Below are 20,786 nucleotides of genomic sequence, written 5' to 3'. Positions count from 1 at the left end.
CTAACCCCTCATTTTAGGAGGCAGCAGAGCTTTTTGTTGGTTGGAGTCTTAGCACCCAGGCTGTCACCGATCAAAACGTCTTACATGTTTCTAGTCATGTCATTAGGAATAAAGGAGTAACTGACTTGTCAAGAGCGCGCTTACTCTTTTACTCCTTAATCACTGCAGTATTTTTGGCTCTAGTGAACCGACACCGCTTATCTTTAGTTCTGATTTTGACAGCTGTAATATTTTTTTTGTGTCATTCAACGTGATTTTTTTTGTGGTTTTTCATTCTTAAAGACGGGTGCTTTTATTTTTGTGCTTTAAGGCCTTTAATAATTGGTGGAGAAAGGTTGAATTTGATGGACCTAGGTCTTTTTTCAAGCTATGTAACTATATAACTTCAATTTCTGTAAGTCTGAAAAGAAAATAACAATTTTTATTTTGATGTACATCTTTCTTTGTGACTTTTTTTTTTATATTTCTCTGCATCTCATTTTCGGCCCAATACAATTAAGTCCACACAGAATCTCCTAATCTGAGAAAATGATATAGTGATCACCCAGATTGCAAATTAGCTCTTGTTTTTGTGTCATTTATTGAAAAGGCAAAATTGGTTAATAACCTTCCATTACTTTTGTGTATGCGTGCACACTCAAACAATAGTGGGATTATTTTCTATTCAGCTATTTCTATTTGTTCGAGGGGGTCACTGTAGACCAAAATTCTAATGAAAATGAACTTGATCCTACAAGGAGAAGGAAGTAGAAACTCTGGTTCTAGAGACATGTTGAGGCGATTTCTGAGTTGCTTTTGCCTGTCGCCTATTACTAAGAGGAAAAGTGGATCAGAGCAGGGATCTTAGCAGGATCTTTTACCTACAATAAATACCATTAGAAGCAAAGTTGTCATGTACTATGCAATTTCGTAGAGGGCTTTCTGTTTTCAGAAAACCCCTGTTCCGTGGCTGCAATTTGTTTTAAAAAAATACAAACATGAGCTTTACTCACACGGCCTGGGTCCAGCGTTGAGTCTCCACTGCTGCTCTTGGTGTCTGTTGTCTGCAGCAAGGGCCGATATATTATTGGTGCAACCTGTTCAGCTGCACAAGGGTCCAAGAAATAAGGGGGCCCACTTCCACCTCCAAACTGCAAGGAGCCTGTGCCATAGCAGAACTACTGGACTGCAAAGGGCCCATATACTGTTATTGCACAGGGGCCGTTTTCTGTTTGGGTCTGCCACTGCTCTGCAGTGCTGACATAACATTGGCTGAGCTGTAGCCAATCGATGAACTCACTGGTTTTGACTGGCTTGTACTGTCAACTTAGGCAGAGTCGTGAGCTCCGTTGTTGGCTACAAGTGCTTTCGACATGACAGAGTGCTGTAGACAATAATTGATATTGGGAGCAGCGACGGAGACTCTGTGCTGGGTCAGGGAAGGTGAGTAAAGTACAGTTTTTTTTAAATAATCCACAGTCAGGGACAAGGGTTTTCTGAAACTGGAATACTCCGTCAAAGCTACATTCAGACCCACGTTGCAATTCACGGACTTGTCGTGTTCACTCTGATTAATGTACTTGAAAATACTAGTCTGAGTCTAGTCTTATGCTAATTATTTTATGTCACAGTAGATCTCCTAAGTGTGAGTGCTACCGTGTATATGGAAAGAATGGCTAAAAATGCTGGTGACATACACTACAGGTTGCTTTGACAAACCTCAAATACCTTACACCATTTCTTTTGAAATTTTTATGTTTAAATTGCAGGTTTGGATCATCCAAAAACGTGAAGCAGAACTATCATTATAGGAGAGGGATAAACAGTTGTGGCCGTAAATAATGGATAGTTCATAGATAATGACAACCTTTGACACACTCAGTGCAGGAATGAATGTGTTGCATGGATTTATGTTATTTTACATCAACTAAGGAATGTGCTCCTCAGACTTTTGAGGGCATCAAAGCCCCGGACCAGACTTCAATCACAGGTCAATAAAACTTTCACACTCCTTTTCTATGAACTATTCCAATATTTACAGCCACAACTGTTTATCCCTCTCCCATGATAGTTCTGTTTCACGTCACTTGTCTCATCTATTGCTCTATGTCTGTATCTTGTTGTGTATAAATATGCGACTGTTCAAATTTTGTGTTATACTATGCCCGATGAAGAGATCTGAGTAGTCTCGAAAGCTTTCAATTTGTTACCATCTTTTCAGTTAGCCATTAAAAGGTATCAACCACTGAGGACTCACAAATCTAAATAGTTTAGTTAGACAGAAAATCCCAACTTTCTGTTGTATTTCTTGTTTTCTTGGAACTTACCGCTATACTATTAATTTAATGTTTAGTGTAGAAATCAACTTACATTTTCTTTTGACTGCAAACTTTAATCATTGTTTTTTTGTTTTGTTAGGGAGGAAAGATCCCAGTTCGATGGACAGCTCCAGAGGCAATCCAGTACCGCAAATTTACATCAGCCAGTGATGCATGGAGTTATGGAATCGTAATGTGGGAAGTAATGTCGTACGGTGAAAGACCTTACTGGGATATGTCAAACCAGGATGTAAGTGTTTCAAAAATGATAAGTTGTAAAAATAGTCACCAGTCTACACAATAAAAACTGGATACATTATTAAATAGATGTCTAAAATCTGATGAGATTGGTGTACTTATCATGTCAGAATAGCTGTATAATCTTTTTTTATTAATTTTTCCATTCTCATAAAATCTTGTGAGTCCAGCTCTAGCTTTGTCATAAATGATTGTCTTAAATTCATGATTATATAGCCATTTTAGCATGTGGTCTAACTATGATATCTATGTAATAATATATGCAGTTTGTATTGTGAAATCTGATGACAGATCTGCTTTTGCGAGTAATTTTTATTTGATAAATCAATAGTGCACATGAAAATAAGCATCTGTATAATATATATTATCAGAGAAATTTGCTCATTTCTCCTCTTGCATTGATCTTTCACTTTAAATTCACGAGTAAAATCTGTAGTGAAGGCAGATTTTCCTTTTACTGAGATAGGAGATGTCACTTGGTGCTTTTAATGTATATGGAGAAAGGCGGGGGAGGAGCTAGAGGCAGACACAAGTTCTCCTGGAACAGTTCTCCATAGAGCTTTACAAGAACCAACTGCCACCTTCTATCTCAGTACTGATAACATTTGTATTCACTGAAGACAGATTCTACCTCTTAATTGAGAAGTTTAAGAATGAATGATCAGCCCAGGAAGAGAAAGAAGTGGATTTCACTAATAGGATAACTTTATATTACAAAGTTTCTTATTTTCCCATATACTGTTGATTACTGAAGAAATAAAAAAAAATTACAGTTATTCTTTGAGACATTAACAGTGTTCTTATTGTCATTAATTCATAAATCCTTTTTTTTTCCCCAGTGCAAAATATAAAATTGTCTTACGTTTATGCACTGTAAAGTCTAGCTCATACACTTCAGTTAAATTAAGCCTTCTTATGCATGATAGTTTTGGAGACAGAGATCACAAAGCCTGAAAAAGATATAAAAAGTTTGTGACGAACCGTTTTTTTGTCATTTTTCAGAGTGCAGAGTTGTTAACATCTGACAGGGCTCAGTGTCAAAGATTTCATGGACTGTCAAAATATGTGCAAACAAATCCTTGGGGCTGGGAAAAAGCAATATTTACATTCCCCTTGGTACTCAGTAAAGTTTCATATCTTTGACACCTTCCTCAAGCTCTACCAGCAAACATACACATCTCTGACAAGAATATAAAATGATTGTAAAGCTACAGCTGCTTAACATTCAAACAAGAGCATGGGAAGTCGGGTTTATCATTTATTGTTTAGCTTGCAGAGTTAGGAGGCTCTCATCTGTATTTATCCCCGAGCTGGACATAAGCTGTGAAGAGATTCAATTCATAAGTCACTCTCTGCAGTGTTTTCAAAGTTTAATTTTAAGCATGTCTTATCTTGAGCAGCTCGCCAATTGACTTTCAGCTTTTCGTCTTTAACTGCCGTCTCTAATGTCACACTCCTGTTTGTAGCAGAATTAGCAAACATGTTATTGAGCAGTGATATCTTCATTGAATCTAGTTCTTAACGGTGGATGGTCTCATCAGACAAATCATCCTTGGACAGGCTGTTATTGAAGACTGTGAGGCATATCTAGTGCTTTTCCTATCATATAATATTCCCATGCAAGGAGGTTCGTTTATCATCACTTTCTTGCTGCTACTGTTAATCCTTGTGTTATTCCATCTTACTTTATCACAAGCAAAAAATGTCACATATTTTGGCCCATCGCAGCTTCATTTTTTATACAATCCTTTCTAAGATATACTGCAAAAGAAAATGTTTTTTATATATATATATACAAGTATATATATATATATATGTGTGTATATATATATATATATATATGTGTATATATACAGTGTATATATATATATATATATATATATATATATATACAGTATATATATATATATGTACATATATATACAGTACAGACCAAAAGTTTGGACACACCTACTCATGAAAATTGTACATTCACACTGAAGGGATCAAAACTATGAATTAACACATGTGGAATTATATACTTAACAAAAAAGTGTGAAACAACTGAAAATATCTTATATTCTAGGTTCTTCAAAGTAGCCACCTTTTGCTTTGATGACTGCTTTGCACACTCTTGGCATTTTCATGATGAGCTTCAAGAGGTAGTCACTGGAAATAGTCTTCCAACAATCTTGAAGGAGTTCCCAGAGATGCTTAGCACTTGTTGGCCCTTTTGCCTTAATTCTGCGGTCCAGCTCACCCCAAACCATCTCGATTGGGTTCAGGTCTGGTAACTATGGAGGCCAGGTCATCTGGCGTAGCACCCCATCACTCTCCTTCTTGGTCAAATAGCCCTTACACAGCCTGGAGGTGTGTTTGGGGTCATTGTCCTGTTGAAAAATAAATGATGGTCCAACTAAATGCAAACCGGATGGAATAGCATGCCGCTGCAAGATGCTGTGGTAGCCATGCTGGTTCAGTATACCTTCAATTTTGAATAAATCCCTAACAGTGTCACCAGCAAAGCACCCCCACACCATCACACCTCCTCCTCCATGCTTCACGGTGGGAACCAGGCATGTAGAGTCCATCCGTTCATCTTTTCTGCGTCGCACAAAGACACTGTGGTTGGAACCAAAGATCTCAAATTTGGACTCATCAGACCAAAGTACAGATTTCCACTGGTTTAATGTCCATTTCTTGTGTTCTTTAGCCCAAACAAGTCTCTTCTGTTTGTTGCCTGTCTTTAGCAGTGGTTTCCTAGCAGCTATTTTACCATGAAGGCCTGCTGCACAAAGTCTCATCTTAACAGTTGTTGAAGAGATGTGTCTGCTGCTAGAACTCTGTGTGGCATTGACCTGGTCTCTAATCTGAGCTGCTGTTAACCTGCGATTTCTGAGGCTGGTGACTTCGATAAACTTATCCTCAGAAGCAGAGGTGACTCTTGGTCTTCCTTTCCTGGGGCGGTCCTCATGTGAGCCAGTTTCTTTGTAGCGCTTAATGGTTTTTGCAACTGCACTTGGGGACACTTTCAAAGTTTGCCCAATTTTTTGGACTGACTGACCTTCATTTCTTAAAGTAATGATGGCCACTCGTTTTTCTTTACTTAGCTGCTTTTTTCTTGCCATAATACAAATTCTAACAGTCTATTCAGTAGAACTATCAGCTGTGTATCCATCTGACTTCTGCACAGCACAACTAATGGTCCCAACCCTATTTATAAGGCAGGAAATCCCACTCATTAAACCTGAAAGGGCACACCTGTGAAGTGAAAACCGTTCCGGTGACTACCTCTTGAAGCTCATCAAGAGAATGCCAAGAGTGTGCAAAGCAGTCATCAAAGCAAAAGGTGGCTACTTTGAAGAACCAAGAATATAAGACATATTTTCAGTTGTTTCACACTTTTTTAAGTATTTAATTCTACATGTGTTAATTCATAGTTTTGATGCCTTCAGTGTGAATGTACAATTTTCAAAGTCATGAAAATGCAGAAAAATCTTTAAATGAGGTGTGTCTAAACTTTTGGTCTGTACTGTATATTATATAGCAAGTGAAATAATACAGCGGGTGAAATAAGTATTGAGTACGTCACCAAGTAAATATATTTCTAAAGGTGCTATTAACATGAAATTTTCACCAGATGTCGGTAACAACTCGTCCAATCCACACAGGCTAAGAAATGAATCATAGATGTCCATAAATTAAGTTATGTGTAAAAATGAGAAATGACACAGGAGAAAAGTGTTAAACACATGAAGAAAGAGCAGTGCAATAACCCATGGAAAGTCATGACAACAGCAGAAATCTATCAGTAATTATAAAGAAATTATAAAGAAATCCTACCACTTAGTGAAAAATAGTATCAGCTGGTTCAACTGATGACCTATAAAAAGTTATCTAGTTACCAAGGTGCCACACAAGAAGCATCTCATGATGGGAAAAATCAATGCGCTGTCTCAAGACCTTTGCAACCTTATTGTTGCAAAACATACTGATTTCATTGGTTACAAAAAAATTTCTAAACTACTGAAGGTTCCAGTGAGCACTGTTGGGGCCATAGTTCTGAACTGGAAAGAACATTTCACCATAAACCAGCCATGACCAGGTGCTCCCCATAAGGTTTCAGACAGAGGAATGAAAAGAATTTTCAGAAGAGTTGTCCTAGAGCCAAGTGCCACCTGTGGAGATCTACAGAAAGACCTGGAATTAGCAGGAACAATTGTTTCAAAGAAGTAATGCACTCAACTCCATGTTCTGCACGCATACCATGCAAGACTTCATTGCTCAGCAAAAAGCACGTTCAAACGTATTTAAAGTTTGCTCAACAACATTTAGACAAGACTATGAAATACTGAGATAATATAGTCTGGTCAGATAAGACCAAAATTGAGCTCATTGGATGCCATAATGCACATGATATTTGGAGGCCAAAAGGCACTGCATATTACCCCCCAAAAAAACATACCAGCAGTGAAATTTGGAGATGGGTATGTCATGGTGTAGGGCTGTTTTTCAGCATGCAGCATTGGCAAACTTCATATAATTAAAGGAAGAATGAATGGACAAATGTACCAAGACATTCTCAATAAAAATCTGCTGCCATCTACCAGTATGATGAAGATGAAACTAGGGTGGACATTTCAGCATGATAATGATCCAAAACACACAGCCAAGAAAACACTCAATTGGTTTCAGAGAAAGAGAATAAAGCTAGAATGGCCCAGCCAATCACCTGACCTGAATCCAAAGAAAAATTATAGAAGGAACTAAAGCTCAGTGTTCATAGAAGAAGCCCACAGAACCTTGATTTGAAGAATGTTTGTGTAGAAGAATGGGCCAAAATCACACCTCAGCAATGCATGCGGCTAGTTTCTCCATAAAGGAGTCTTGAAGCTTTCATCACCAGCAAAGAATTTTGTGAGAAGTATTAATTAAATTTCAGTAATCGTGTTCAATACTTTCTCATTTCTCATTATTACACATAACTTAATGTATGCACATTTATATGTTATCTCTTTGCCTGTGTGGATTAGATTTATTTATTTTATTTATTTATTTTACTCACTTATATAGTACCATTAATTCCACAGCGCTTTACAGACATTATGGGCACTGTCCCCATTGGGGCTCACAATCTACTGAGCCACCGTGCTGCCCTTAGATTGGTTATTACCGACATCTAGTGAGAATTTCACGTCAATAGCACTTTTAGAAATATATTTACTTAGAAAATTGACGTGTTCAATACTTGCTTCACCCGCTGTATGTGTGTAAGAACTAAACCAAAAATTGCTTTTTTCTATATTTGCGTCACAAGAAAAAAAAATCATGTAAATTACATGATAATTTTTATGTACTCCAAAACAGCATGAAAAAATAATACAATTTTTTCCACATAAAGCAAAAAAACGGACAAGCAAAAATGGAAAAAAAATAGGCAGTTGTTAAGCCCCTTCAGGCCTGGTCATTAAAGTGTTAAAGAGGTACACATATGCAGAACTAAATTAATATTTATATTTGCTACAAAGTCAATACACTGGGACAACTGTCCCACACATAACATGCATCCATGATCAACCAAAACTTCATCAATGTTTTGCTCCATTACCAAGGCTTCAAGTTTTCCCCATCTTGTTTCCTCGACTTCTGGAATTTACAAGTTCTCATCCTACTCACTACCTCCTCCCATCTGTAAAATAATATTTCTTTCAAAAAATAAAAATTCTTTCCAGGGTTTTAGAAACCCAAACCCTTCTTGTTCTTGTGTGTAACACAGAGAAGTGAAGAGATCCATGTTCTGCTCTTTCTTATCAAGTATTTTTCTGCTTGTTGATCTCCATTTTACTTTATTAAAAAAAGAGCATTCACAATAAAAAAACTATTTATAATAAAAATGGAAGACATGCATGTTGACTTAGTTCTATTACTGTATATAATAATTTTGAATGTCAGGGTAAAAATTCTGAAGTCTATAAATCTATTTTACTAAAAATGAAAAAACATCTTGATGTTTCATTTCCAGTTATGAGTTCACAGTTTTGTGAATAAAAATCCATTTTATTTATGAATTGGTCCTTTCATTTTACTGCATTGCCATCAGGATAAGAATTAATTGCCACTCACCAGTCAAACTTGTTTCCCCTGTTAAGGTTGAGAAAGTCTTTTGTGTCGCAGTCTTCCCACAAGTCAATTTCAGACAATCCTTCACTGCATGATATTCAGGAACATGAATACTACACCAGTGTTTTTTCCAAGTGCTTTATAACTCAATGTCAGTGACATGAATTACCTTATAACATCATTCTAACCTTTTACATGTCCCTTTGATTGATTCTCTCCGTGCATTTCTACTTGGGTCTCCAGGGTTTAATGAAGTTTGCAGCAATATGTTTTAACTTAACCACCACATTTGCAGCTAAAGGTTTCTCTTTATGAAAGCAGGACTCAGCACAAAACCACAGTGGGATCACGTTTAACTCTTTTTGTTGCCTTGTCATAGGTGTGCTGCACTGAATGAATTGTTGGATTTTCGAGAAGATTTTTTCCTCTTTCTTTTCCTAAAAGTGGTTATTTCTGGTGACAATATAATGACACGTAGTCCCTTTCCATGAAGGCGTATGAGCCGCGTTGGTTGAATTAGTTGTTAACTGTTTTATTGAATATGAGTAGTATCTGGTTTCACAAAGAAAATCTGCAGTGGTTGTGTTTTTTTACCATACACTTTTTTTTATACATATTATTAGATATTATATGTTCATTGATATTTTTTATCACATAGTGCAATTATAATAATCATATATGAAATATGTGCAGCACAAGCAAGGCAAGACCATAAAGAGCAAGCACTCCTAAGGGTACAGTTGTTGGCAAATGATCTAGCTTTTTCGTTGCTTAGTTATCAATGCATAGGTGACTGATAAGGAATCTGAGACATTTTTTATTATGGGATCATGATCAGTAAATGTTAGTGTCATATAAATGTTAGTGTAAAGAAAGAGAATTTTCCAGCTCAAACGTCCAGGTCTCCATTGTTTTCAATGGGGTTCGGGTTCTGGTTCATGTTTTGGTACAGTTTTGGTACCCAAATCGAACTTTGGAATAAAGTTCGAGTTCGGTACCAGAACCTGAACTTCCACGGGTCCACTCATCCTTATGAACGAGCATTTTTCTCGTTCATCTGGTGTTTGGCAGCCTGTTTATTCTGCAAGATAATCATGAAACGAATATATAACAATGCTCGTTCATGATTATCTTGCAGTTTTAATGCTGCTTAACTTAAGCAACTTTTGAAACATGCTAATATTTGTTAATAGCTTAAAAAAGTTGTCAATGTAAGTAGACTATAAAAAAAAGCATGAGAACCCTAAGGCTACGTTCTCACCCTCCGGAGCCTACTGCAGCCACGACGCTGTGTAATAGCCGCCGGCGGCTTCTGTTTAATATGCTAATGAGCGGAACCATTTTTTTTTTCCACATGCGGACTTTTCTCATATAGGTTAGTTCTATGGGGAAAGCCCGCATGCGGACCCGCCGGAAAAATTGACATGCGGATTTCTACAAATCCCATCCACTGTGCTGTAACATCTGGCCCCTGCAGTTTGCACGCAGTGCAAGTGCGCAGCATCAAATCCGCAGTGATTACTGATCATGTGCACATACCCTAATAAATATTTTTACATAAGATTAACCAATATCTATTGCCACAGATCACACATCTTTGATTGTGATAAGTTGATTTGATTTATAGAATCAATTATACAGCACACTGCTAGTTCTTTAGGCTCATTTGATGGAATTGCGTTTTTTTTCTGTTGTAGGTTATTAAAGCTATTGAGGAGGGTTATCGGTTGCCTTCACCAATGGATTGTCCTTCAGGTCTTCACCAGTTAATGTTAGATTGCTGGCAGAAGGAGCGTGGGGAACGACCTAAGTTTGAGCAGATTGTTGGTATTCTTGACAAAATGATCCGGAACCCTAATAGCTTGAAAACACCAATGGGAACTTGTAACAGGTAAGACAAAGTACAGAAACAAATAGGCAATAAAATAAATGGTTGCTAGTTTTGAGTATAAATGCTTGTTTTAAAGAGAGGCCGTAAAACTTGCAAAACTGCTGACCTCTTTAGATAGGAGAGGTGAATAGGTATTTACACACCTTATTGTACTAGCTCAGCTAAAGCATTATTAAGAAAATGGAGAATCAAAACTGCTGACGGGATCCTTATACTTTTTCCAAGACTATTTACACTTTGAAGGAACTACATTATCTTCATATGTAATGTCTTAAACCATGCCTAGTTCCTTATGCTAATTGATTACTTATCCTACCTCTTATTTCATCATATTCATGTCTGCTGCACATTATAAATAAAACAATGAATGTTCACTTACGTACTGCTCTGCAGCATATGTGCAGTTATATAACTTCCTGAAGTGCTCTGTTATGGCACATTTCTTCAAATCAAGTCCAAAATTGTAATTGAAAGGAAGCCCTAACCTTTAAAGGGGTTGTCCAGGACTTTAACATTGATGGCCTATGGGATCAGCTATTCAAGGTGTAGGAGGCGGCCGGAACTGCTCAGATTTTCAGATGCACAGCACAGTTCTGTCGACTGTATAGTGGTCGCAGCCAAGTATTGCACAGCCACCACCTAGTCAAATCGAATGGGGATGGATGTGCAGTACCCGACTGTGGCCACTATTCCGTCAATGGAGCTTTGCAGCTTCACAATGAAGAGTGGCTTTTTTTTCCCCAAGTTGTGACAGATTGCTGTGCTGTCGTGTGTGACTAAAGTCATAGGCTATGATGGGCTTAAATGCCGCTATGTGCATCCCATTTTCTAATGTCAGCAAGATTATTTCTATGTTAAATAAATAATATGCAAATATAACACAATAATATAACAGAAAATATTTGTTTTATTGTATAAATAAGTGTTTTACTTTGTAATTTAAATCTGCTATTTTAATGCAAATGAAACCTTCTCTCTACTCCACGGCCGTTCTAATGCCTCTAACCTATCTAGACTACGAAGTTTAAGAGAAATGTAAAACAGTTTTTTGCTTGACTCGACATATTTTTACTGCATGTTTAGCAAAATGATTAGATTAACATATGGCTCGCACAGTTACTCCTACAAATGTACAGATATATTGAGAGGACGCATATGAAATTCTTTTAGACTAAGTGTCAGCTTTAGTTGCCTCGCGAGTATAAAAATGTGTTTATCCAGTACTCATGTATATTCTTATGAGATCTTTTGAGGATCACTACTTTAGAATAGTTACATTTCTTAATGTTACTGAATTTGAAAGGGGAATCTTGGGGAAAATGCCAAGACTTTAACCACTGAGTTATAACACAGCATTCATTTCCACTGTAGTTTTCTTAAAAAGACACCATGTACTATGCATACAGAGCTTTTGTATGCTTGCTTTATTTTTTTACGCATGTATTACTGAGTGACATATTACTTCTACAGCTGAGCTGAAACCATTTTTGTTTTTTTAAATCGATGTATTCCAAAAGAGCAGTGTCTTCCTTGGCCAAAATGTAATTAGGCCGCAACAAATTCTGGCTTTGCTTTACTTAACAGATTTTTGAATAACACATCTTTCTAGTATGCAGATAATGGCTTCTTCTGCCAATTATATGCAGCTTTCTGAATGCTGGGTTACGAAAATCTGAACAAGAATAATGTTCTAAACTACAGGGAAAGTTTTTTAGAAAGACAATACTAAGTCATATATATAGTAATAACAAAGCTAAAACTTAAGGAGGATTATGCTTCTCAAGGGAATATTTCTGGTGAAACGTTTCTTTTTTAGTCACATTGATTTGGTAAGAAGAAGATGTGTAACCAGTGGAAAATCTGTAACAGACCCCCCCCCCCCCAACACCACCAATAATACTGTTGTAATTCTGATGTCTTCAAGGCAATTCATCAGTGCTCCAGGTGTATCTGGTGCCTCTGCACCCTCTTTATTTATGCCTCTAGATCATACATGTTAAACACTGGCTCATGGGCCAAATCTGGCCCACAAGGTGATTGTATTTGGCACCAAAACCACTACCTCTATGTGGAGCCCATTATTCTGTATGCAGGTCTATGTGGGGCCCATTATACTGTATGAAGCACTATGCGGGGCAATTATACTGTATGAAAAGCTATGTGGGGCCATTATACTTTTTGGAGGACTATTTGGGGCCCATTATGCTATATGGAGGACAGTGTGGGGTTCATTATACTGTATACCGGTTGGCCCGCGACTTTTCATTTTTCATTTTGGCCTTCTATATGTTTGAGTTTGACATCGCTGCCCTAGATGGAAAGACAAGACATGGCTTGAAGCTACTGGACACTCCAAATTCTGTATGGGGTAGTCTGTAAGAAGTTAATCTCATCTAATAGAAGTGGATAAGGGCATTTCTATATATGCCAAAAAATAAGCCAATTTTGTCTCATATCATCCTGTAGTATGGCTCAAACTGACTGCATTCTCTTTTTGCAATGTTTAGACCTGTCAGCCCGCTTCTGGACCAGAACACCCCTGATTTCTCAACATTCTGCTCTGTTGGAGAGTGGTTAGAAGCTATTAAGATGGAACGGTATAAGGAAAACTTTAGCTCCGCAGGATACAATTCACTTGAAGCTGTTGCCGGAATGACAATAAAGTAAGAATAAATGTTATAAGCGATGCACAAAGCTATACAACACATACTGAATCCTTATGGGTCTATAAGAAATGTTTCAAGGAGACAATAGTTCTTTAATTAGATTTCTAATTGAAGCGGCCACACAAAAACTTATTTTTAAATTCTCAGACACACACAGAGGAGCATTATATAGGCCCGTAGCTTTGTATGGTTGCCCAATTGTGGATCAATGTTTACTAGATACATAATTAAAAGTGGTTTTCTGATCACTTAAAATAACAGGCAGAATGGTGTAACATAACAAAAGAAACAACATTTACCTGGTCAGACAAAGTCTTTAAAAGGGTTATCCGGTACTATTTTATTTCTTTCTCGTAGGGCTAAGAACTGACAGGTAGGTAGTTGCTAACTACTTGCCTGTTCTGCCCGACATCGGCTCGTGGTCAAGGACCACTCCTGCCAGCGATTCTGCTGCGTCATTTGACCTCAAGTCTAAAGATCAGCTCTTCCTCTTCTGGGCTGCTACGTTAATGGGACATGAATGCTGACGTCATGCTGACTGACAGACGGCTCCCGCACTTAGGCACTAGAGAGATGGCTGTCAGTCAGCATGACACCCCATCAACAGAGCAGAGTGGCAAGAGAAGCATCACCGGAAGCTGCAGAATCGTCAGCAGGAGCGGTCCCTGTCCCTGACCACTCTGAGGCAGAGAAGATCGGTTCCAGCTAGAACAGGCAGGTAGTTAGCAATTACCTGCCTGTAAGTTCCTAGACCAATAAGAAAAAAATAAAATGGTCCCAGATAAGCTCATTAAGTACCCAATACTGCTGTTTGCTTTGTATTTGCTACATGTGTACATCTTCAAAACACAGTACACACACAGATTTCTTCTAGTAAAGTGACTTTACATTGTAAACCATGTGATTTATTTTGTTTCCTTGCAGTGATGTCATAAGCTTAGGAATCTCATTGGTTGGCCATCAGAAGAAGATCATGAGCAGTATTCAGACTATGAGAGCACAAATGATACACCGTCATGGAACCGGAATACAGGTGTGATAGAAAGGCCTCCCTCATGAGGGAGGTAAGACTATGAGACAACAGCACTGGCCTTCACTACACAAGAACTGCTGCTAGAATCTGCTCAGTTAACTGAGTCCTCTCTACTACAGCGTTTTGCTGTAGATAAAAACCAACTAGATCCTCAAGCACCTACAGACTTGAACTCCTAAGTGCCACCAGACATTTCCCGAGAGAGAAATTGGTTCAGACTCATGTGGCAAGGATGACAGCAGTAATAACAAAGTACTACCTGAATAAAGAACAAACAGAGCTCTCTAACCTCCTTTTTGCCCAATGGACTTTTTCAAATGTACTGTATATAATTCATTTTAAAAAAAAGAATATATTTGTTGGACAAAATCTCAAGATTATTGGTAAATACGGCAAAACTATTTTCCTTAAGCTGTGTTTTATGATATGATCTTATTTTTTAATGTGTTATTCTCCTTAGATTTCTTTTTCTCGGAGAGGGTCGGTCGATAAGTTTAATTGCACATTTATTAGGAGACTAATATCCTTAGCATGGTTAGAGTTATATTTTGAATGCTCTTATTCTGGCATTTGACTTAGATATTTATGTAGACATTGGCAAATCAACAGCAGGCAAGTAAAAAAAACAACTCTACAGGTTAATAACCGCTTATTTTTACATATTTTCTAAGGACTTGCTGAATATAAAGCAATAATGGCACTCTGTGCGGCCATGGCACCTTTGATATAGAAAACAGTGAAAATTTTAAGTCATGAAAAAAAATTGCTAAAATCGAGAGTTATTTAATTCTCTGAATGAAAAACAGGGTCTCCTAAACTACATACTAGAAACTAGTACTGTAAAATATAAAGCCTTCCCTATGCGAATGTCAAGTTCAATAAAAAAACAAAAGACTCTCGTGGCATAGTCACTGTCTAAACCTTTCACTGCCTGCAAATAAGTGCAAGGTGACTAAGGAATCAACATTTTTTTGTACAACAATAGATTTGAAATAGCCAAAATATATTTTATACAAGATCTTGTTGAATGCAATCCATGTTTGATTGTACGGTTTAGATTTTATATTTAGCTCTATATATCAGGGTGACAAGGGTAACTCTTTGGTTTACCATTCAAGAGATGGGCATCTTAGAAGAGAAGTTAATACTTAAACATATGGTAATTAGAATTGAGCTTTTTTTAAATAAGTATCTGATGAACAGAGGTTTGTTTTTTTTTTCTGTCTACCAGAAGCAATAATAAATTGTGTCTTTCTAGATATTCCCTTTGTGCATATCTTTAGAGTAAGAAATATATTTGTAAAATATGTTTAGATGGTGGATGACCATCATATAGAACAGATTCGGTTTGTTTAAAGAAAGATCCCAGGGATCGATCAGAATTTGGTCTTTGATTATGTGGGCATCCACAGAATTGTTAATGTTTCAGTGTAAAGTGTGTAAATTTTATTTATACTGTCTTGTTTTGTATACACATTTCTCTGTAGTGAGCTCTGAATACATCGAAAATGCACTATATTTTTCTATTTTACTTGCAGAGGTTCATAAAAACAGGTATTTCAATGCTACATAATGTATTTTATCATATAGGACCAAAGATGGCTGCAGAAAACACAAATGGATATACTCTTCTGCTTACTTTAATTTACAGTCATTTTAATCTCTGTACATTGTTATTTTATGACATTTTATTTATTTGATTGTTAGAATAAAAAAAAGTCATTTCTAAGATGTTTCCTTAACTATAGTAAATTCCATTTACAATAATTCCATTTCATAGACACCCATTTGTAATCTTTGTAATAGACTGTAAATATATTTTTCGAACTATAGTGTAGTCTGCTGGAGGATTATTTGTGTTTCTTTTTTAAGGGACCCCCCAGGATCAGTCTTTTATCTGAAAATCAAATGTGATAGTATGAGGTATTTCTGCCCAGCAGGGTCAGTATTTCAAGACAAGCACGCTGTGATGGTGCCCAAAAGTCATTTTATGAAATCCTGATAGATGCAGCAAAAAAGGTCTATATATTTTTTTTTATAACAGATCTTCAAAAGTGCCTTCCACAAATAGGATTCACATGGCAAGAAACGACGAAATAATAAAGAATTCTACACTCTCTAGCTGTCAAGTATGGGAAAATGATACCCACTCTGATGTTTAGTAAAGTAATTGTTCGAACCAAAAGTAATTTCAAATATGAAACTTTTTTTTTTTAAATATCTTCTACTTATGTGCCGCTTTAATGCAAATCACAGTTTACATGACTGGATCTCTAGAAACAAGATTTGTATAAAGATAAACTATTAAAACAGATTTGTCACTAGATTTAGCAATACAAACTGCCTACATAATTAAATAGAGATCTTGGACCTGATGAGGCTGGTGCACTTTGAAAATTTATGCCAGAATAGCTGTATAATTCTTTTAGAAAGTTTTCTTGCTTGCTATTAAAATGCTTTTTTTTAATTAAAATGGATTATGCAGCCATTCTGACATGCATTTTCATAGTGGGCACACCACCCTTATCAAGTAATAATCTATATAGTTTGTATTGTGAAATCTGGTGACGTATCCCTTTTAAAGAGTATGTAAACTCTTATTTAATCATGAATCTTTAAAATGTATTTCATTATTTTATCTTGCTTCCTCTTCTCTGAAACTCCATGCTAAAGGCCCCGTCACACATAACGAGATCGCTAGCGAGATCGCTGATGAGTCACGTTTTGGTGACGCAATAGCGATCTCGCTAGCGATCTCGTTATGTCTGACACGTAGCAACGATCAGGCCCCTGCTGTGAGATCACTGATCGTTACAAAGCTTCCTGGACCATTCCTGGGTCGTTGCGCTCCCGCTGGGCAGTGTGCATCGCTGTATTTGACACATTGTCAACGACCTCGCTAGCGATTCAGAACTGAGACACGTAGAGGTGCATAAATTGGACTTTTCTGCGTTCATCGTCCCCGATTGGTGGTCGCTACTGCGTCCTTGTTTTTCAGATCCCACCAGCGTTCTCCGGCTGTGACTCCACTTTGAACAAATCACACATCTTTAGCGAAGTAGGTATTGTTTGGGGTCTCAAATGAGTTTCCATTTTTAATTCATTTATAGGACATCTACCAATTATCTGCTATCATTGCTCTTCAGGGAGGGAGGGCTTGGCTTCTATCTGTATATATATGCTTTTGCATGGGCAGATATTTTAGGGGTCTCGTGCACACACACCCACACAGCACGTTTTCTGACACGCTGTCGTGGCCAACCGCTTCAGAGTTTTTCATACACCAATTAACATGAAGCTTAAATCAATAGACTCTGTTCTTTTGGCCTGTTGCACGCTTCAAAACTTTCTTTGTCGACGTGATGCAATTACGTACTGTCCGCCTGGCTTTGTGGACTGAGCCAATGGGGAAGTGGAGCTCGGTGAATAGCGTGCAAACGATCCTGCAATTGCAGGCCTTCAACCAGTGGGACATGGCAGAAACACCCATGATGCGAAGACCTGCCGCGACAACTGCTGCCAGTATTTTAACGGTCCTGGTGCCCCGTCACACATAACGAGATCGCTAACGAGATCGCTATTGAAGCCAAGCCCTCCCTCCCTGAAGAGCAATGATAGCAGATAATTGGCAGATGTCCTATAAATGAATTAAAAATGGAAACTCATTTGAGACCCCAAACAATACCTACTTTGCTAAAGATGTCTGATTTGTTCAAAGTGGAGTCACAGCCGGAGAACGCTGGTGGGATCTGAAAAAACAAGGACGCAGTAGCGACCACCAATCGGGAACGATGAACGCAGAAACGTCCAATTTATGCACCTCTACGTGTCTCAGTTCTGAATCGCTAGCGAGGTCGTTGACAAGGTGTCAAATACAGTGATGCACACTGCCCAGCGGGAGCGCAACGACCCAGGAATGGTCCAGGAAGCTTTGTAACGATCAGCGATCTCACAGCAGGGGCCTGATCGTTGCTACCTGTCAGACATGACGAGATCGCTAGCGAGATCGCTATTGCGTCACAAAAACGTGACTCATCAGCGATCTCGCTAGCGATCTCGTTATGTGTGACGGGGCCTTTAGAGGGCTGTTTCAGCTGCCTTGTTCATGTAATTAGAGGAGCTGTTTTGAACTGCAAGTTAGGGCTCTTTCAGACGTCTGGGATTTTTCATCAGTATTTGTATGCCAAAACCAGTGTCTCCAAAACACAGAACAGGTGTCAATCTTTCAATTATAGTTTTTCTCTGTATGATCAACAACTGGTTTTGACACCTAAACACTGATGAAAAATCACTGACGTCTGAATGAGCCCTTAATCAGATATCCATACTCTTATGTGAGTTTCCCTGATCCTCTCCCCAACCTCATTTACAAACACTCTCCATGTCTGAGCATGGATGATCGGAGCAGGGAAATTCACACAGGAGCACGGATATTTGATAGACCCTGTAGATCAAAACTGCTAGCCTAAGTGCATGAAGAAGACAGTTGAAAAGGCCCTTTCAGCATCGCGTTTGAGAAAAAAGGAAGCAAGATAAGGTAGTGGAGACCATTACAAAGATGCAAAACTTTGCAACAAGTGATCAATAATTAAATAAAAAGTTGGGTAACTCTATAGTATCACATCCTATAAGCAAGCTATTTTTGTCAATAGTTCACACTGTTGAATGAATCAATTATTAGAACTTGAAAAGGGGCCGTAGTATCGAAAAGCTCCCAACACTATAGGTACATTTTATGTGACCGATCGTTTAACACCTGTGATTGAGTAAGCAGTGTCACTAGCTAATGATAATACATTCACTAGACTAGAGATGAATTCGGTGATGTGCACATGTAGTTTTTTGAGGATTCAAAATGACAAGTTTTCAAATGGAAAAAGCTTAAAAAATAATCCTTCTTTGGGAAATCTTTAGAGGAGTTTTTTGTTCAAAAAAGTGGCATGCACTTTCTCACGGGTGTTTTTAAAAACCTGAGGTGGAAAACTCGAAACACTGAACATATGAACAGCAAAAAGGTTCCGTTTAATAAATGCTCGACAGACTCAATCCTTCTTTTGTAAATCCAGACAACATGATAACTTGAATTGCAAGAGATGGCTCTCTGTGACTCTCATGCATGCACGCGGCTGTCATGATTTGCAAAAGCTGGCGACATCACCTTTCTGCGACTCACGCGTATACACGCGGCTGTCTCTCCACATGTCCACCTGAAGCCATGTCTTCAGAGGTGCATTGCACATGTCCAGAAACGAAGAAAACAGCTCACACCACGGAGGAGCCAAAGATCAGCCGCTGGAACAGATCATCTGTTTAGGTGACAAACAGTATAAAGGGACTGTTAGGCAGGTTATTTAGCAAGAAATATACAAATGTTGGTGGGTTTGAGTGCATGGGGGACCTCTCAGGTTCCCTTCAATTCATTTTTCAGATGTTTTTTGAAGCAGACCAAAATACTCCTCAAAACAACTCTGTGTGCATTTACCCTTAGTGTATGTTCACAATGAGTTTTAGATGTTTTTTTTAAGCAGATCTTCTCCTAATGTCTTCTAAATAAACTGCTTTGAAAACTCTTCTAATTTATTTCTAGGGGAAATATACTTTGCTGTTGATATGAGTTTTTTTCGTGTTTTTTTTCCCCTGAATATGGTTTGAAAAATGCCTGGTTGAAGAAAGTGCATGTCACTTCTTTTAAAGGGATCCTGTAAACCTTTCCAAACTGTCCAATCAAAAGGCTGCACACAAATTTTTTTTTTTACAAAACTGATCAAAGCCGCTTCAGGAAAAGAAAAGGAAAACTCCACAGAACAGAAGAATTTTATGAAGCTTTTTCTGCTTAAAAATTCATGGCTTTTTAACTGTTCAAGAAACCCAGTGTACAGCAGATGTAAAAATGACGTGAAACTCAGTATGAAGTTCTGTTACTACTCACGACATATTTTGATAAATATGTGTATTCTCCAAAAAAAATATCAGTACAGGAGTATATTTTCTTAGAACTCTGTTCTATTCCTCTATTCAATTGTTATTTAATTAGTGATGCAAGTTTTTCCTAAGACAAAGATGTCAGAAGGGCTGCAATGTCTGTATCTATCTTTTCAGGTATCCTTTCAGAATAGGCAGTCTTGTGTGCACATGAGGAATTACATGCCTTGTATCTACCATTTTCACTAGTTTCCCACTGCAGGCTCTATCTCACTAATTTACAGTTCTCTCTGACCTAGTGGGTGAACACTAGCTGCAATTATGTCTCCTGTTTACAGTACAGAGAAAAACAGAGATTCCTGCACTTATTTCTCTGCACCATATGAACTGAAACAGTAGCACCAACATAGGAAACATTATGCAACAGTACTGCGCTGTGTGGCTGTAAATCCAGCACTAGATTCGGCTAAAACAGTAGTTTGAAGTTGTAGCTCAATCTGTGTGTGTCTGCTAGTCTGTCAGTGTGCTGAATGCTGCTTACTACCCCCTCTCTACATAGAGAATAATAGATTGTGTAATCTGACGTCTCGGTGAGCTGCCAGTCAATCTTGTTTGACCAA

The 20,786-nt window shown here is 37.9% G+C and overlaps 1 protein-coding gene across 7 annotated transcripts in view; it reads left to right on the top strand.

Moving 5' to 3' along the window:
* The window catches only part of EPHA7 (EPH receptor A7), a 236,980-nt gene extending 220,973 nt beyond the window's left edge, over positions 1–16,007 (top strand). For 3 of the 7 annotated variants that reach the window (XM_073675719.1, XM_073675721.1, XM_073675717.1), the window contains 4 exons: positions 2,398–2,547; positions 10,352–10,545; positions 13,053–13,208; positions 14,136–16,007. In XM_073675719.1, the coding sequence (XP_073531820.1) occupies positions 2,398–2,547; positions 10,352–10,545; positions 13,053–13,208; positions 14,136–14,250 (615 nt within the window). In that variant the 3' untranslated portion in view covers positions 14,251–16,007. The remainder of the gene's footprint in view (positions 1–2,397; positions 2,548–10,351; positions 10,546–13,052; positions 13,209–14,135) is intronic. The other 4 variants (XM_073675723.1, XM_073675722.1, XM_073675720.1 and 1 more) reach the window with 2 other exon arrangements.
* Positions 16,008–20,786: the final 4,779 nt, after the last annotated feature.

This window comes from Phyllobates terribilis, unplaced genomic scaffold (genome assembly GCF_046119375.1).
Source record: "Phyllobates terribilis strain yellow unplaced genomic scaffold, ASM4611937v1 Scaffold_3__8_contigs__length_932513732, whole genome shotgun sequence".
NCBI lineage: Eukaryota > Metazoa > Chordata > Amphibia > Anura > Dendrobatidae > Phyllobates > Phyllobates terribilis.
This window is presented reverse-complemented; position numbering and strand designations above follow the sequence as displayed.